The 15,463-nt window shown below is 45.1% G+C and overlaps 1 protein-coding gene across 1 annotated transcript in view; it reads right to left on the reverse strand.

Annotated features, from left to right (window-relative positions):
- LOC308304261 (cytoplasmic polyadenylation element-binding protein 4-like) overlaps positions 1-15,463 on the reverse strand; it is an 86,994-nt gene that overhangs the window by 15,787 nt on the left and 55,744 nt on the right. Inside the window, exon 9 of the mRNA XM_080748827.1 lies at positions 8,347-8,397. Coding sequence (XP_080604953.1) covers positions 8,347-8,397 — 51 coding nt within the window. The remainder of the gene's footprint in view (positions 1-8,346; positions 8,398-15,463) is intronic.

A 15,463-nucleotide genomic window follows, 5' to 3' on the forward strand; every position in this document is an offset into this window, starting at 1 on the left:
TGCATTGGATTTTTTAGAGCTCATTCTTCTCTGTTTTTTTCCCATGCATGAGGTGTGCAAGGTTTAATCATGGCTAAGTTGACGAAAATAAGGCTTCTAAAATGCTTGGTAGCCAATAGCTAACTTCAAGCTAACTTCATCCTCTTCCTGTACATGCACAAAGGAAAGTGTTCAGGCAAGTCATGGCTGCAGGGCTTCTGCATATACCAGCATATCTCTATGGGATTTTCTATGGCCACTGGGCGCCCTCTAGTGGTGACTAGGGTGGCACTAAATGAGTTAATATCAGCCTCTTTGATCACAACAAATCGATATCGAAATCGAACATGAAAATTCCATATCGGTCCCAACCCCTAATTTCACTACTGTTGTGCTACAGCCTTGCATGATGAAGCAGGGCTTTTACTTTGCGAAAAAACTTACAAATGTGAAACTTGGAGATACAAGGTTTCTTCCCGACAGTGACGATATTTACACCCCTGTGTTATGTTGGTGTGCCCATGGATTCTTGGGACATGAAAAGTGTGCCCATGCAGAAAAAAATGCTGATTTACAAGCTCACAACACGCCGCAGCGTGTCACGTTGTGGGCTTCTAGATCTGCTATTTTTCAGCTTTGGGCTTAGGGTATAGAAGTGGCAAAACGTTCCCCGATAATGACATTAAGGCCCAAAATAGAGACGCCACTTTTGAAAGTTGTTTAAAAGTGGGTCACTGCGACCTTAAAAAAAGAAAAAAAAAAAACGGATTCGCTTTCGCTGCTTTGTGTGGTGGAGTGTGTGTGTGGGTGTGCATTGTGTGTGTGTGTGGGGGTATGCGTGTGTGTGTGTGTGGGTATGCGTGTGTGTGGGTGTGCATGTCGTCGTTGTCGGGTGGAAACCTTGTATGTCCAAGTCCGTTCGTTTTGTATTCATCATTTTAAAAATGAACCAAACTAGTGAAAATAGCAGATCTACAAGCACACAACGCCTCGCACCGCGAGGCGTTGTGTGCTTGTAGATCGGCTGTTTTCACTACTTTCGTGCGACAGCCTTGTATGATGAAGCAGGGCTTTACTTTGCGAAAAAAAAACCTACACATTTGAAACTTGGAGATACGAGGTTTCTGCCTGACAGTGACGATGTGCATGTGTGTGTGTGTGTGTGTGTATGCGTGTGCGTGTGTGTGGGTGTGCATGTGTGTGTGCTGGCTGTGTAAATTGTTGCAGCACCGAAACAAACGTTGACGGCAAAGTATAGCCAAAAGATTAGATAAGTCGTTTCATGGGGGAGGAAGTGACACGACAGCAGAACATGCAGCATGCCATGGCTGTGTCTCTGATACCTATATAGAGGGTATGCACGTGACATCATCATCATCATCATACCCCGAAGTTAACGCGGGAACGCCTACTGAGTGGCAAAAAAATAAATACACTACTTTCTGGTTTGTTGATGATTTCTTGCGTAGTACTGTATGACTGTATGGTGCCCTCCACACTACAGGCGGTTGCCGTCGGGGCTGCCGCTAGGATCAGCGGTGGCCGCACCGCGGTGAGACACAAACACTCTCTTTCAGTGAGTAAACGCAGCGCGGTATTTCACAAAGATGAACACAATGATCACAATCCATCTCTCACCGCCCGCGTACGCATGCACAAAGGAGCACGCTCGCGGGGGATTTCATGGGGCCGCGCCCGCTCGCCTCGCCGCCCCAAAACTTCGCTGCGCGGCTGAGAAAGCCGCTCGCCTCCCATTGAAAATGAATTGCTAGGAGGCGGTGACCGCGCGTAGTGTGGAACCCCCTTATGTCTTGATGAACTGAATACATAGAACCATGATGGAAACAAGACCTTTTTGCAAACTGTAAAGCCTCTATCAGAGTCCAGGGTGAAGAGCTATTCACCGCAAATTGTAGGTGTTAAGCTATCCACCTAAAGTGAGAAAATAAGTGGAGGCCATCATAGTCAGTCACGGTGAAGTTAAAATATGATTATTTTGGGGGTCGCAGCCTGAAAAGGTTGAGAACCACTGATCTAGAATATGACACATTCACATTTTTAAAACTTGATGACGTTTTTCATGATTTTCAAGTTTTTTTTTTCTTTTTATGATCCTGTGCATAATTTAAAGCATGCAGCGTCAGCCACTTCATTGGATGTATTGCACCACAACATTCAACATCACATTAGCATTTTATTAGAAAGGTGCTGTAAGTGATAATGTCCTGGTTAACATTAAGTGATAAATAGCTCTATGGAGGCCTTAGGGATTTTTCGTGCTAATCAGTCTAAAAGCGCCAAATTTTGCACAGGGCCCAGGGCATGCTCTAATGATTTAGCTAGGGCGCCCGAGTCGGCGACCTTCGGGGTTGACACAGCGGCCAAATGAAGTTGGGCTCCCATCGACTTTCTATACAGGAGGAAAATACCCAGAAAAAACATTTCTTGGGCTACAAATGGCCCCAAAAAATGCCCACAAAACTCATGAAACTGATGAAAAGTGATGAAAAGTGATGACACTTTTCGTCACTAAACCATTGTTCTCTGGGGCCATTTGTAGCCCAAGGAATGTTTTTTATGCAAAACAAATGCTTGCAATGGATTCGGCATCATGACAAACCCCTAGTTTGACCCCTCACATCCTACTTAAATACCTTGATATTTTCCTCCGGTATAGAAAGTCGATGGGAGCCCAAATTGACTTGGCCGCTTTTAGACTGATTAGCACGAAATTACCATTCAATCTCCCTCAGGCCCCCGACTACTATAATTTGACTGGGGTTTGTTCAGTAACATTGGTCTCTCTCCCTGTCTCTTCAAATATGTTCAGGTCAGGATGCCAATTTCATCCAATAAGGAGGGAGAACAGCTGGAAACAAATTGGAAGGGGTGGAGAAGAAAAATACTAAATTGTTACTGGAACACTATCAAATTAAAGCTGACAAATGGATTCTCTATTCTGATTGGATTAAATATATATCTGGAAATGTATTTTATGTTATGAGAGACCGGGTTAGACTGAACAAACACTATTTTTGTAACAAACAAGAAATATCACATACACCATCTGTAATCAGAGGAACCCCATCAACACGATTCTGGAGTGAAGATTCACCCCCCCAAAAAAGCAGATCTACAAGCTCACAACAATGTCACTAGGCGACTTGGTAATTGTGAGCTTGCATATCGGATGAATTGCAATTCGATAAATTGCACATGTTTTGAAAATGACATGCACCAAAACATGAACAAGGTTACAAAAAATACAATAAAAAAAGGAAACAACAACAAACAAACAAACTATATGCACAGCAGCCATTTTGGAGATGAGTTGGGTCTCAAACAGGGTTGGGTCAAACAGAGTCAGGGTGCTGATATTGTGCACGTTGGCTCACTGGAAACTCTCTGCTACACCAGTGGGTCTCAAAGTCTGGTCCAAATGTCCCCTTAAAAAGGTGTGTAAAAGGTTTGAGAACCACGTACATGAAATGGAACAGAGCCTTCATTGGTATCATTGTAGTCTCGCGTGGCCAGACTGTTGCCTAACGCAATTTGCAAATGCTCCCAGCATACAGTCAGGGAGACGGATATGATAACGATGAGTGCGAGATAAAGCGGATGTGACGCATCCGCTCCCTTGGTGGTGCAGTAACGATAACAAGTCCTACTGGAAGCGTTATGTCTCCTTTCAATATTTTTTGGGGCGTTATTTCACCTTTCTCTGGTGTTGTTGGTGTTACTTCCATGATGTTTTCAAATGTTTTCTTAAACCATACACCCATGACAAGAATTTGCCGCTCGACTGACTCGTTATTCGTTATAATGTCACTGTCTGTGCTAGTGTGCTTCCGTTATGTTTCTAATGGGACTACAGTTCGTTATAATGACACTGTCTGTGCTAGTGTGCTTCCGTTATGTTTCCAATGGGACTACAGTTCGTTATAATGACACTGTCTGTGCTAGTGTGCTTCCGTTATGTTTCCAATGGGACTACAGTTCGTTATAATGACACTGTCTGTGCTAGTGTGCTTCCGTTATGTTTCCAATGGGACTACAGTTCGTTATAATGACTCTGTCTGTGCTAGTGTGCTTCCGTTATGTTTCCAATGGGACTACAGTTCGTTATAATGACTCTGTCTGTGCTAGTGTGCTTCTGTTATGTTTCCAATGGGACTCCAGTTCGTTATAATGACTCTGTCTGTGCTAGTGTGCTTCCGTTATGTTTCCAATGGGACTACTACAGTTTGTTATAATGACTCTGTCTGTGCTAGTGTGCTTCTGTTATCTTTCCAATGGGACTACAGTTCGTTATAATGACACTGTCTGTGCTAGTGTGCTTCTGTTATGTTTCCAATGGGACTACAGTTCAGTGCAGCAGTGACTACCGGTACTTCCCATACTCGCCGTTCGGGAGCTGTCGTTCCAGACTCTATATAGCATTCGGAGATTGTGGAATAGTTGTCTGGCTACGTGAGACTAGTATCATTGGTAACAACTTTGGAGGAAGCGGGAAGAGACCCAACCTCTCTCCAAAATGGCTGCCGTGCATACAGCCTATCGGAATAAACCCACCACGGACACAAAACGCATGCGTTAAAACACTTGATTTTGACATTGTCACCAACACGTGGACGGTGCTTTGCACTCAGAAAGCACCATGATAATAAAACAAAGTGTTTACCTCGTCTGCGGCCATAATTCCTGGCTGCGTTGTGGAGTAAGAACACAATGAAAGCAGTAGATTATTACAACCATTGGAACAAGGGTGAACCACTTAAACCCATTTAGAACTGGAGACCCGATTCTACTAATGCTTTCTAAACCCGTTTACGGTTTTCTGAATAAAAAACATTAAGTTATATACAGTACATACAGTATGTGGTGCTCAAACCTTTTTATGTCGAGGACACCTCAAATTATGCGTATTTGACCGCGGAGACCAAATCCCAAAATATGTTACAATTTGTAGTTCTAGACCAGGGGTTTTCAAAGTGGGTGACGGGGCACCCTGGGGTGCCGTGATGGCAGTCCAGGGAAGCCGCGAGATAATTTGATAATATTTGGAATTTATTTGGATACTATTTAGTATCATTTTAAACTTGAAGTACAAAGTTATTTTCAGTCAGTTCTAACCAAAATGGCTATTATCTCAACGTTTTCCTCTCAACATAATCACTGTCGGGCAGAAACCTCATATGTCCAAGTTTCAAATGTGTAGTCTTTTGGTCTTTTTGCCGATCTACAAGCACAGAACGCCTCGCGATGCGAGGCGTTGTGTGCTTGTAGATCTGCTGTTTTCACTAGTTTAGTACATTTTATAGATGATAAAAACAAAACGAACGGTTTTGAACATACAAGGTTTCCACCTGACAACGACCATAGGGTGCTGGGAGTGAAAATTATAATGTAGGGGTGCCTCGGATTAAAACAATATTCATGGGGTGCCCTGAGACAAAAAACGTTTGGGAACCCTGATATAGAGTACATACAGTATGTGGTGCTCAAACCTTTTTATGTCGAGGACCACTCGAATTATGTGTATTTGACCGCAGAGACCAAATCCCAAAATATGTTACAGTGTTGTTCTAGGGGACCCTAGGGTGTCACGACAGAACCACTGTGCCAAGGCAGTGGTTCTCAACCTTTTCAGGCCGCAAAATAATTATATTTTAAACTGGGGACCCCTCCCAACCTGACGAGCTGGGGACCCCTCCCAACCTGACGAGCTGGGGACCCCTCCCAACCTGACGAGCTGGGGACCCCTCCCAACCTGACGAGCTGGGGACCCCTCCCAACCTGACGAGCTGGGGACCCCTCCCAACCTGACGAGCTGGGGACCCCTCCCAACCTGACGAGCTGGGGACCCCTCCCAACCTGACGAGCTGGGGACCCCTCCCAACCTGACGAGCTGGGGACCCCTCCCAACCTGACGAGCTGGGGACCCCTCCCAACCTGACGAGCACTAACAGTTGAGGCTTTAGGTTTTGTATAACACGGTTCTATTGTGAAAATAGCAGATCTACATGCTCACAACGCCTCGCGTCGCGAGGCGTTGTGAGCATCACGATACATGGCGTCGCGAGGCGTTGTGAGCATGTAGATCGTCTATTTTCACACTTTCGGCCTCTAATATTTGACAATTTGGCCAATGTTTAATTTGTCATTTTAGAGGTATCAAAAAGTCATTAGATTGTCACTTTAGAAATGTGCAGATACCCTCTATACACTTAAACTTTATGTTGGTTTGTTTACTGTTGAGGGAGAAAAAGAATGTTGCACATTAAGTTAATCATCTGGGGACCCCCCAAATAATTTGGGGTGCCCCCCTGGGGGTCCCGACCCACATGTTGAGAACCACTGCGCTAAGGACCTGGAATCATTGCAATCCTAAAGGATCCTGACCCGAACACTAACCAGTAGGGGTGTAACAATACGTTTTAACAGCGATACGATACCCATCACGATACATGGTTGACGATACAATTCATGGACGGTATACTATTTAGCAAAGAAATGAAATCTGTGTAAAACGTGTACAAAAATCTATTATTATGGAAGTAAATGCTGTGATTATCTAGCAAATACATGGACATTATATTTTCAACACATATGGACAAACCCACATTGACATGAACACAGAGATTACACACATTTATCGATAGACCAAGAGTAGCTATATGGAGTGGAAAGGTAATTAGACCCTTCTTTTAAATTTTCCCTCTTAAAATTGACACAGCATAATAGTGTGCGTGGCTACGCTAGCTCTGCAACACAGTGCACAGATGTGACACATTGAGTGGCAGTAATCCTGCACCTCCCCCCCGCCCGCCTGCACGAACACACACACACACACACACACACACACACACACACACACACACACACACACACACACACACACACACACACACACACACACACACACACACACACACACACACACGGCCAGATGGGCACACACGCTCTGGGGCGGGTCACGCACACCAGCTGCAGGGGGGGAGACATTGGCTGATGTATACGTAAGTCGTGCGCCGCCGAAAACCGGCCGATCTACAAAGATCGTCCGTTTTCGAACACGAGACAAGCTGCGTGACTAAGTTTAAACCCGGGCTGCGAGATGGCGTGAACATCTGTCTGTCTGTCTGTCTCACTCTCTCTGCTCGCGTGCGTATGAGTGTGTGTGTGTGTGTGAGAGAGAGAGATAGAGACGGAGTGTGAGAGAGAGAGAGAGAGAGAGAGAGAGAGAGACGGGTTGAAACAGAGAGGCTATAAAAAGATGTGCGCACGAGAGAGCGACAAATAGACTGGAAGAGAAAGACGCTCGAGCTCATAAAAAAATGCAAGGTGCGGGAGAGAGCAGATTGGCAGACAGACAGACAGACAGAGAGACAGACAGACAGACAGACAGACAGACAGAGAGACAGGCAGACAGACAGACAGACAGGCAGACAGACAGGCAGACAGACAGACAGACAGACAGACAGACAGACAGACAGACAGGCAGACAGACAGACAGACAGACAGACAGACAGACAGACAGACAGACAAACAGACAGACAGGTAGAGATGTATAGAAAAGCCTCTGCTTTGAAAGCATATACGTTTTTTTTTTTGTTTGTTTTTATCCCAAGATTTTGTAACCCATTTTTCCATCCGCTGCCATTTGCCTATACCATACATGGGAAACTGGAGGCCCGGGGGCCACATGCGGCCCCTCACCTTCACTTAATGCGGCCCGCAGGTTGATACCGGAATACTGATATATTATTGATTTCAGCTGTTACTATTCCAAACATGACCTGCTTTAATTCCGTCCGGTTATATTAGTAGCTTAACTCCCTGAGTGCCAAAAACGTCTAAAACGTCTTTTTTAATAAGGGCTCCCAGTGCCATAAACGTCTAAAACGTCTTTTTTTAATATTAAATAAATAAATAAACCTTTTTTTTTTTTTTTTTTATAATTTTTTTTTCCACTTATATAGGTGTATATATACAGGAAATGAGCGAAAACTTGATATAATATGATATCATATCAATTTTGCATCTATTTCAAATATGACATATTTCCTCTATTTTCCCTTTACACCAGATTACATTATAAACGTTTTGGCCTATATCTCCATAACCGTTTATCGGATTGTCTTACTTTTTTTTGCTATGTAGACAGAAAAAAATCGCCGACCCAACCATTCTATGTTTATAGCCCGGCCGTGCACGCTCGTGCACGTTATACCTTTAGCCAAAATTAAACAAAATGGCTGGCATCAAGGCCCATTAAATAATGTAAAGTCAGGCATTCACTGAGTTAATGACTAGTATAGTTGACCCTGTCCGTGTGTGACAGAGACAGTGTCACACCATACGTACCGTTGAGCGCCAGAGGGTTGTCTGCTCCAGGATGAGGGAAGCCCAGTCGACCTGCACACAGACAACACAACACCACAACACGCTTAGCAAAACATCCAACAGAGCACAACGAGGCACATGGCAAGGGGGAGCAGTTATCCATTTTGAAACAAGGTTAGCATCCAGCCCAAGAAACCGCAGAAACCCGTGTAAAAAACTGACAGAACTAGTTTTTTTTTCAGACATTGTGAGAATAGCCGATCTACATGCTCACAACGCCTCGCGCTGCGAGGCGTTGTGAGCATGTAGATCTGCTATTTTCACTATAGAACCGTGTTATACAAAATGTAAGGCCTCTTTTCCACGAGGACTCCCATCTTTGCCATACCCTAGCTTTTGCTGAGCGGACGCCTCTGCTTGTTACTGTCTGAGTAGTGCAGGACAACCCCCCCCCCCCCCCCACACAGAGCAGTGTGACAGCAAATCCCTTTTTAGGGTCACAGTGACCTACTTTCAAACAACGTTCAAAGCGGCGTCCCTATTTTGGGCCTTTAATGTCATTATCGGGGAACATGGAAACTAAAAGATGTAAAAGCTCGGGCTTTTGTCGCCCCGCGATATACACTAATGCCGCCACGTGTCTTGCGCATAAAATAAGGCTTAAAGCAAAGAATGAGATATCGCGACCAAAAAGTGTGAATTGAAGCATAGAGACAGTGCTTTACAGCTATATACAGCATATCTCATAATAATGACAGATGCTAGCGAGCATGTTGATGAACCCATTTTAATGACTTAATTACAGTGAGTTATTAAGCATTCAGAGTCACGGGCAGGTCATTAACAGCGCGCGCACGCACGCATGCACGCACGCACGCACGCACGCGCACGCACGCACGCACGCACGCACGCACACGCACACACGCACACGCGCACACTGCCTCTCGTCTTCCTCGGTCGGTCTGTCTGCTAGGGATGGGATGATATGCGATATTATCGTTTAATCGTGATTAAAAAAAAAACACTCACGATAATCGCATCGTGGAGATTTAATTTATCGTGATATCGTCCTCCGTCATGCACTGGCATCAATTCACCTTTTATTTGCCGAGCTGCATATCCGGTACCACTTAAACCCTCTAGAATTGGTAAAAGGTACTTATAATATACGTACTTGATAGTCTTGTTTTCCCCACTCTCTAACAAATCTCTTCGCCAAAAAATAGCCGATCTACAAGCTCACACTACGTGAGCTTGTAGATGGGCTATTTTTTGACAAAATGTTCCGCCCCAGGATAATGGATTTGGATTATCGTGATAATATCGTAAATCGCGATTTATTTTGACACAATAATCGTGATATGACATTTTCATATCGTCCCATCCGTACTACTGTCTGCCCGTCTCTCTCTCCCTAAAATTCTCTCCCTCTCCGTCTTTTGTCTCCCCATGTATGTCTGTCTCTCTCCTCTTTTTGTCTGTCGCTCCCCCCCTCCCTCTGTCTCTCTCTCTCTCTCTCTCTGGCTCTCTCTCTCTCCCCATTCTCTCTCCCTCTCTGTATCTCTCTGCTCATATCTCTCCCTCTCTCTCTCTCTCTCTCCCCATTCTCTCTCCCTCTCTGTATCTCTCTGCTCATATCTCTCTCCCCCTCTCTCTCTCTCTCTCTCTCCCCATTCTCTCTCCCTCTCTGTATCTCTCTGCTCATATCTCTCCCTCTCTCTCTCTCTCTCTCCCCATTCTCTCTCCCTCTCTGTATCTCTCTGCTCATATCTGGGCATCTCTCTAAACCAGTGGTGGGCAACTTTAATGATGGCGAGGGCCACTTATATTTCCACCTTCACTCCAGAGGGCCACATTGCATATTGCTACGTCCTACTCTGTCATTCTACTATCTCATACAAACAAAGCAAAAACTAGCAGATCTACAAGCTCAAAACGCATCGCGCTGCGATGCGTTTTGAGCTTGCAGATCTGCTTTTTTTTCTTCTTTTGAATTGGAATCCTGAATTATTTTTTGTTATTTTTCAATTGGAATACTGAAATGTAACACTTTGATTTAATTTCAAACGCATTGTTATAACGCATAGTTATATACTCATGTTAACTTTATGAACTTAAATACAAATACATTGGACATAAAAAAAAATACTACTATACTAGTCATTAAGCTACTAATATAGTCTGACGGAATTAAAGCAGGTCATGTTAGGAATTGTAACAGCTGAAATCAATAATATATCAGTATTCCGGTATTAACCTGCGGGCCGCGTTAAGCGAAGGTGGGGGCCGCATGTGGCCGGGATGGTGTTTTCCTCTGGTGTTTCAGTCCGAGTGTATCAAAGAGTGCGTTCGGAAATGCGCACCGGGTGGCGAGTATTCCTACCGTAGGAGACGGGGTTACATAAATTAGAAGGCGCGGCTTGTGATTGGCTGGAGCGGAGGTCTGGAGCGCTCGGCTGTGGTCACTTGGACTGCGCGGGCGTTTATCGTGGGCTTGCCCAGGCCTTATGGCCTGGGCATAAATATAACGATTGCATTCACCACGGCTTCGTAACTCGCGCGGCCGGCCCTGGCCCGCTCTTCGCGGGCACTTGCGCCTGCGGCACTCGGGCGCGAAGAGCAGGACCAAGGTCCGCTGGTCTTCGCGCCGCTTGCAATAAAACGAGCGCTCTACCACACCCGGTGCGCATTTACGAACGCACCCTTTGATACACTCTGACTGAATCACCAGCAGAAAACTAGTGATGTGTCGGTCATGAATGACCCGTTCAAATGAACGGATCTTTATGGTGAACGAGATCGAACGGGTCACCATCCAGAAAAGACCCGTTCAACCGTTCACGGCGTTCAGTTGCAAATGTGACGAGAGAGAGAGACGGTTCATTCAACGTATCTCACAAGAGAAGACAGACCCGACCGACCGTTCCGTCCCTCCTTTCCACCGTTCCTCTTTCCTTATTGGACACCGTAGTGGGCTGGAGGCGGGCTCTCCCTCAGAGAAGCAGGACTGTTTGTGTGGGGTGCTACAGTTACGGAGCAGCAGAGCGCCTTCGACCGCGAGTTGAGGCAGAGGAGTTGTGACTGATGATTGATTGACCGAGACCGACTGACTGACTGACTGCGAGTGAAAAGGGGGTATCGTTCTTTCTTTGAACGGGATGTTCTAATTACTAGCCCTAGTCTACCCTCCGAGACTGCAGACGGACCGACCGACTGACTGACTGACTGACTGACTGACTGACTGAATACTTTATTAAGTTTGCAAAAAAGCAGAGGTACAGTTCTATACAAAAGGATGCTAAAAGATAAACCATAGAAAACACTATGCGCGCATTAATCTCTCCTACAAGTAGCCTACAGTAACACATCTCATCTCATCTCATACAATGGACCATTGAGCCAGTGTCATGTTAATTCTTTAAGTGTGAACGACTGGTGTCTGGTAGCCTAAGGGATAATCGTTCATTCTCTGAACGGGTGAAATGTTAATTAGGCAGCAGGCAGGCCAGCCATGCAGAGTCTGTCATCTGACCGAAACAGTCAGGCAGCGAGGAGAGAGGTGTGTTTTTGACTGCTTGTGCTTGACTGACTGACTGACTGACTGAGAAGGAACTCGACTGATTATCGGTCACGGCTCTGAACGAGAATGATTGAGTGACGACCGGTTCAACGCCCCCCCCCCCCCCCCCGCTTCCCGAAAGTTGTGAACGACCGATTGAACGATCATGACCGAATCTTTCTTGTGAACGAACGAACGATGATTCGGTTCACGGAAATGAACGGTTTTTCCCACCACTACAGAAAACACTCTCTCGCATGTATGCTCTAGTCTAAACCATATTAATTCTACATTAAACCACAGCGTGCGTCATGGCTAAGCTCACGCCGCTTCCCCCACTCACCCACACTCTCCCTCCCACACACACACACACAGACACACAGACACACAGACACACACACACACACACACACACACACACACACACACACAGAATATTATGCCAACCGGCTTCAAAGTGGTGCTATGTCTGGTCTCAGCGAAGACTGTGGGTCTGGGTGGTGATGAGAGGGGGGGGGGGGAGAGGGGGGATCACGGTGGCATGGAGCTCAAATAGAGCGTCCATTGTTTTCGTGCGGGCCGCGGCTGCGACACGCCCCGTGATTGGTGCATTCCGACCGTCCCCGGGTCACTAGGAATTCTAACTGACCCCCCCCCCCAAACCATCCCACACCTCGCCCACGGGACAAGCACGCACACACACACACACACACACACACACACACACACACACACACACACACACACACACACACACACAAACACACACCAAGGGCCCAGTATCCTGCTCGCAAGCTGAGGCCATACAGGAAGAGTAGAGTACTTCCAAGGGAAAAGTTCATATGAAACGGCTGCTGGTTCCGCTGTTTTCCCCAGTGCTGGTATCTGTTAGGGCAGGGGTTTTCAAAGTGGGTGACGGGGCACCCTGGGGTGCCGTGACGGCAGTCCAGGGGTGCCGCGAGATAATTTGATAATATTTGGAATTCATTCTGACACTTAACTCATTTAGTGCCACCCTATCACCACTAGAGGGCGCCCAGTGGCCATAGAATAATAGAGATATGCTGGTAATGCATGCCCAAGCCCTGGAGCCATGACTTGCCAGAACACTTTCCTTTGTGCATGTACAGGAAGAGAATGAAGTTAGCTTGAAGTTAGCTATTGGCTACCAAGCATTTTAGAAGATCTATTTTCGGCAATTTAGCCACGATTAAACCTTGCACACCTCATGCATGGGAAAAAAACAGAGAAGAATGAGCTCTAAAAAATCCAATGCAATCCTGGATTGCATTGGAGTGGATTTGTGCAGTTTGTTCACAGCTTTCAAACAAAAAAATCCGATTGGAAATCCGTTCAGGCATTCTTGAGATAATCGCCATTATGTTTTACATGTTATGTAAACAAACATGGCTGCCCTGTATGTTAGATGGGGTTGTATGGGGGTGGAACATGCAAAATCGCGATTGAAATCATGTTCACTAGATTTGATGGGGTCCAAAAAAAAAAATTCAAAACATTTTTTTTCATTTTTTTTTTTTTTTTTTTTTATATCCCGAACTAGTTCGGGATAGGCACTCTGGGATGCGATAATAATCCCGAACTAGTTCGGGATAGGCACTCAATGAGTTAACTCATTAAATGCCAGCGTTGGAATGCCAAATGGACCAAAGTTATTGTGGTCCTTGAAAACTAAAAGTAAAAGTTTGAGAACCACCAGCGTTGTAATTGCATGGCAGCTCTGTTTTCTGGAAACGGTTCTAAATGTGAAGGATACTAGAGTTCTCAATGGGCCTGAACCTCAAGGAAACGGTTCCAAATGTGAAGGATACTAGAGTTCTCAATGGGCCTGAACATCAAGGAAACGGTTCTAAATGTGAAGGATACTAGAGTTCTCAATGGGCCTGAACATCAAGGAAACGGTTCCAAATGTGAAGGGTACTAGAGTTCTCAATGGGCCTGAACATCAAGGAAACGGTTCCAAATGTGAAGGGTACTAGAGTTCTCAATGGGCCTGAACATCAAGGAAACGGTTCCAAATGTGAAGGGTACTAGAGTTCTCAATGGGCCTGAACATCAAGGAAACGGTTCCAAATGTGAAGGATACTAGAGTTCTCAATGGGCCTGAACATCAAGGCCCAGCCCTGGCTGGGCCCTAACTGAGCCGGCCCTACCAGGCCCGAAAACGTCAGGTCGGGTATTGACGGGTCCGGGATGAATTTGAGCCGTAAAGGGCGAGGTTGCGCCATGTCTTGGCCATCTGGCCAGTGATGTATATCGGACCAGTTACACATACACCATGGTACTCATAGATATTCACAGTCTAATACAGTATCTGGCTTAAAGTCCTGTTCGCAATTTGGTGTTAGGGGAGTTTCTCACCTGAACTGAGTCAGTGGGTCCCTAGACATTAAAAATCACAGAGGTGCTCGTCCGCCATAGTGCCACGAATGGCGCAAATGGCCAAATCAAATATGGCTGCCATAGGCTATGATGAAAATCCAACTTTTCTGTTTCTGGGTGTATATGCACATGTAATACCTCTATTTGGACCAATTGTCGTGTGGGGAATTCATTTCTGATATTGTTTTGACCATTTTGGGTGATTTGGACCTCAAAAAGTCATGGTCAAGGTCATTTTGCTATTCCGAAGACCTTGGGCCATAACTTGGCCATTGTTAGGAGTAAAAACAGGTGCAGTAGGTCTAAATCAACTAATGCTGACATGTATAATTCATTTCTGACATTGTTTTGACCATTAAGGATCATCTTGTCTTTGAAATATCAATGTCAATGCCATTTTTCAAAAACGATTTTGTTCATTACTTGCACTTTTATAGTATTTTGTGTAAGTTTGTTACTATTTTATAGTAAGTTTGTTTTGTTTATAACAAAAGACATACTAGTGAGAAATACAACAAGTAAGCATCCACATTTAACTTTAAATTGGGGTTTAAAATGGGTGTTTAAATGAGCAAATAAGACAAATAAAATTACACAACAAAATCACACACAAAATTAAATAACAATTTCCCTCAAAGTGCACCATATTGGGATTGTGTGCATGCAAGTTAGTATGAGGTGTTTTTACAGGATGGATTTGGCATTGTTCCATGGCAAAATATGATGCACAGAACTCAGTGTCGAGTGTCTTGCTTCAGACATGGCAGGAGTGTACTAAAGTCAAAGTGCTCCTTCCATCCATCAGAGCTTGACATTGACTTTTTGAGGCAGTTGTCCTTTGGACAAGTATATTTCCCATTCACTTGTCCGGAGACAAAAGTCACTTGTCCGGATAAAAATGTCATACATTGAAATAATAACAAAAGGACGGCTAATGACCCCCCTTGCTCCCTCCACTCCATAGTATGGGCACTTGTCCCGGACAACAGGACAAGCCTTTATGTCATGCCCTGTTCCATGTTCCATTGGTTCTAGTCTTTCCTCAGGTTCCTTGGCTGTTCAAGCAGGTGGCAAGAAATGCGCTAGAAAGGTGCCTTGTTGGTCTCAGCAGTTGTACTTCTCTGCTACCAATACTGTGTCTTGTTCTGTCAAGGTCTTTGCCTCTCCAAAGTTTGTTAG

This window comes from Nannobrachium achirus, assembly GCF_963921795.1.
Source record: "Nannobrachium achirus genome assembly, chromosome: 19".
Taxonomy (NCBI): Eukaryota; Metazoa; Chordata; class Actinopteri; order Myctophiformes; family Myctophidae; genus Nannobrachium; species Nannobrachium achirus.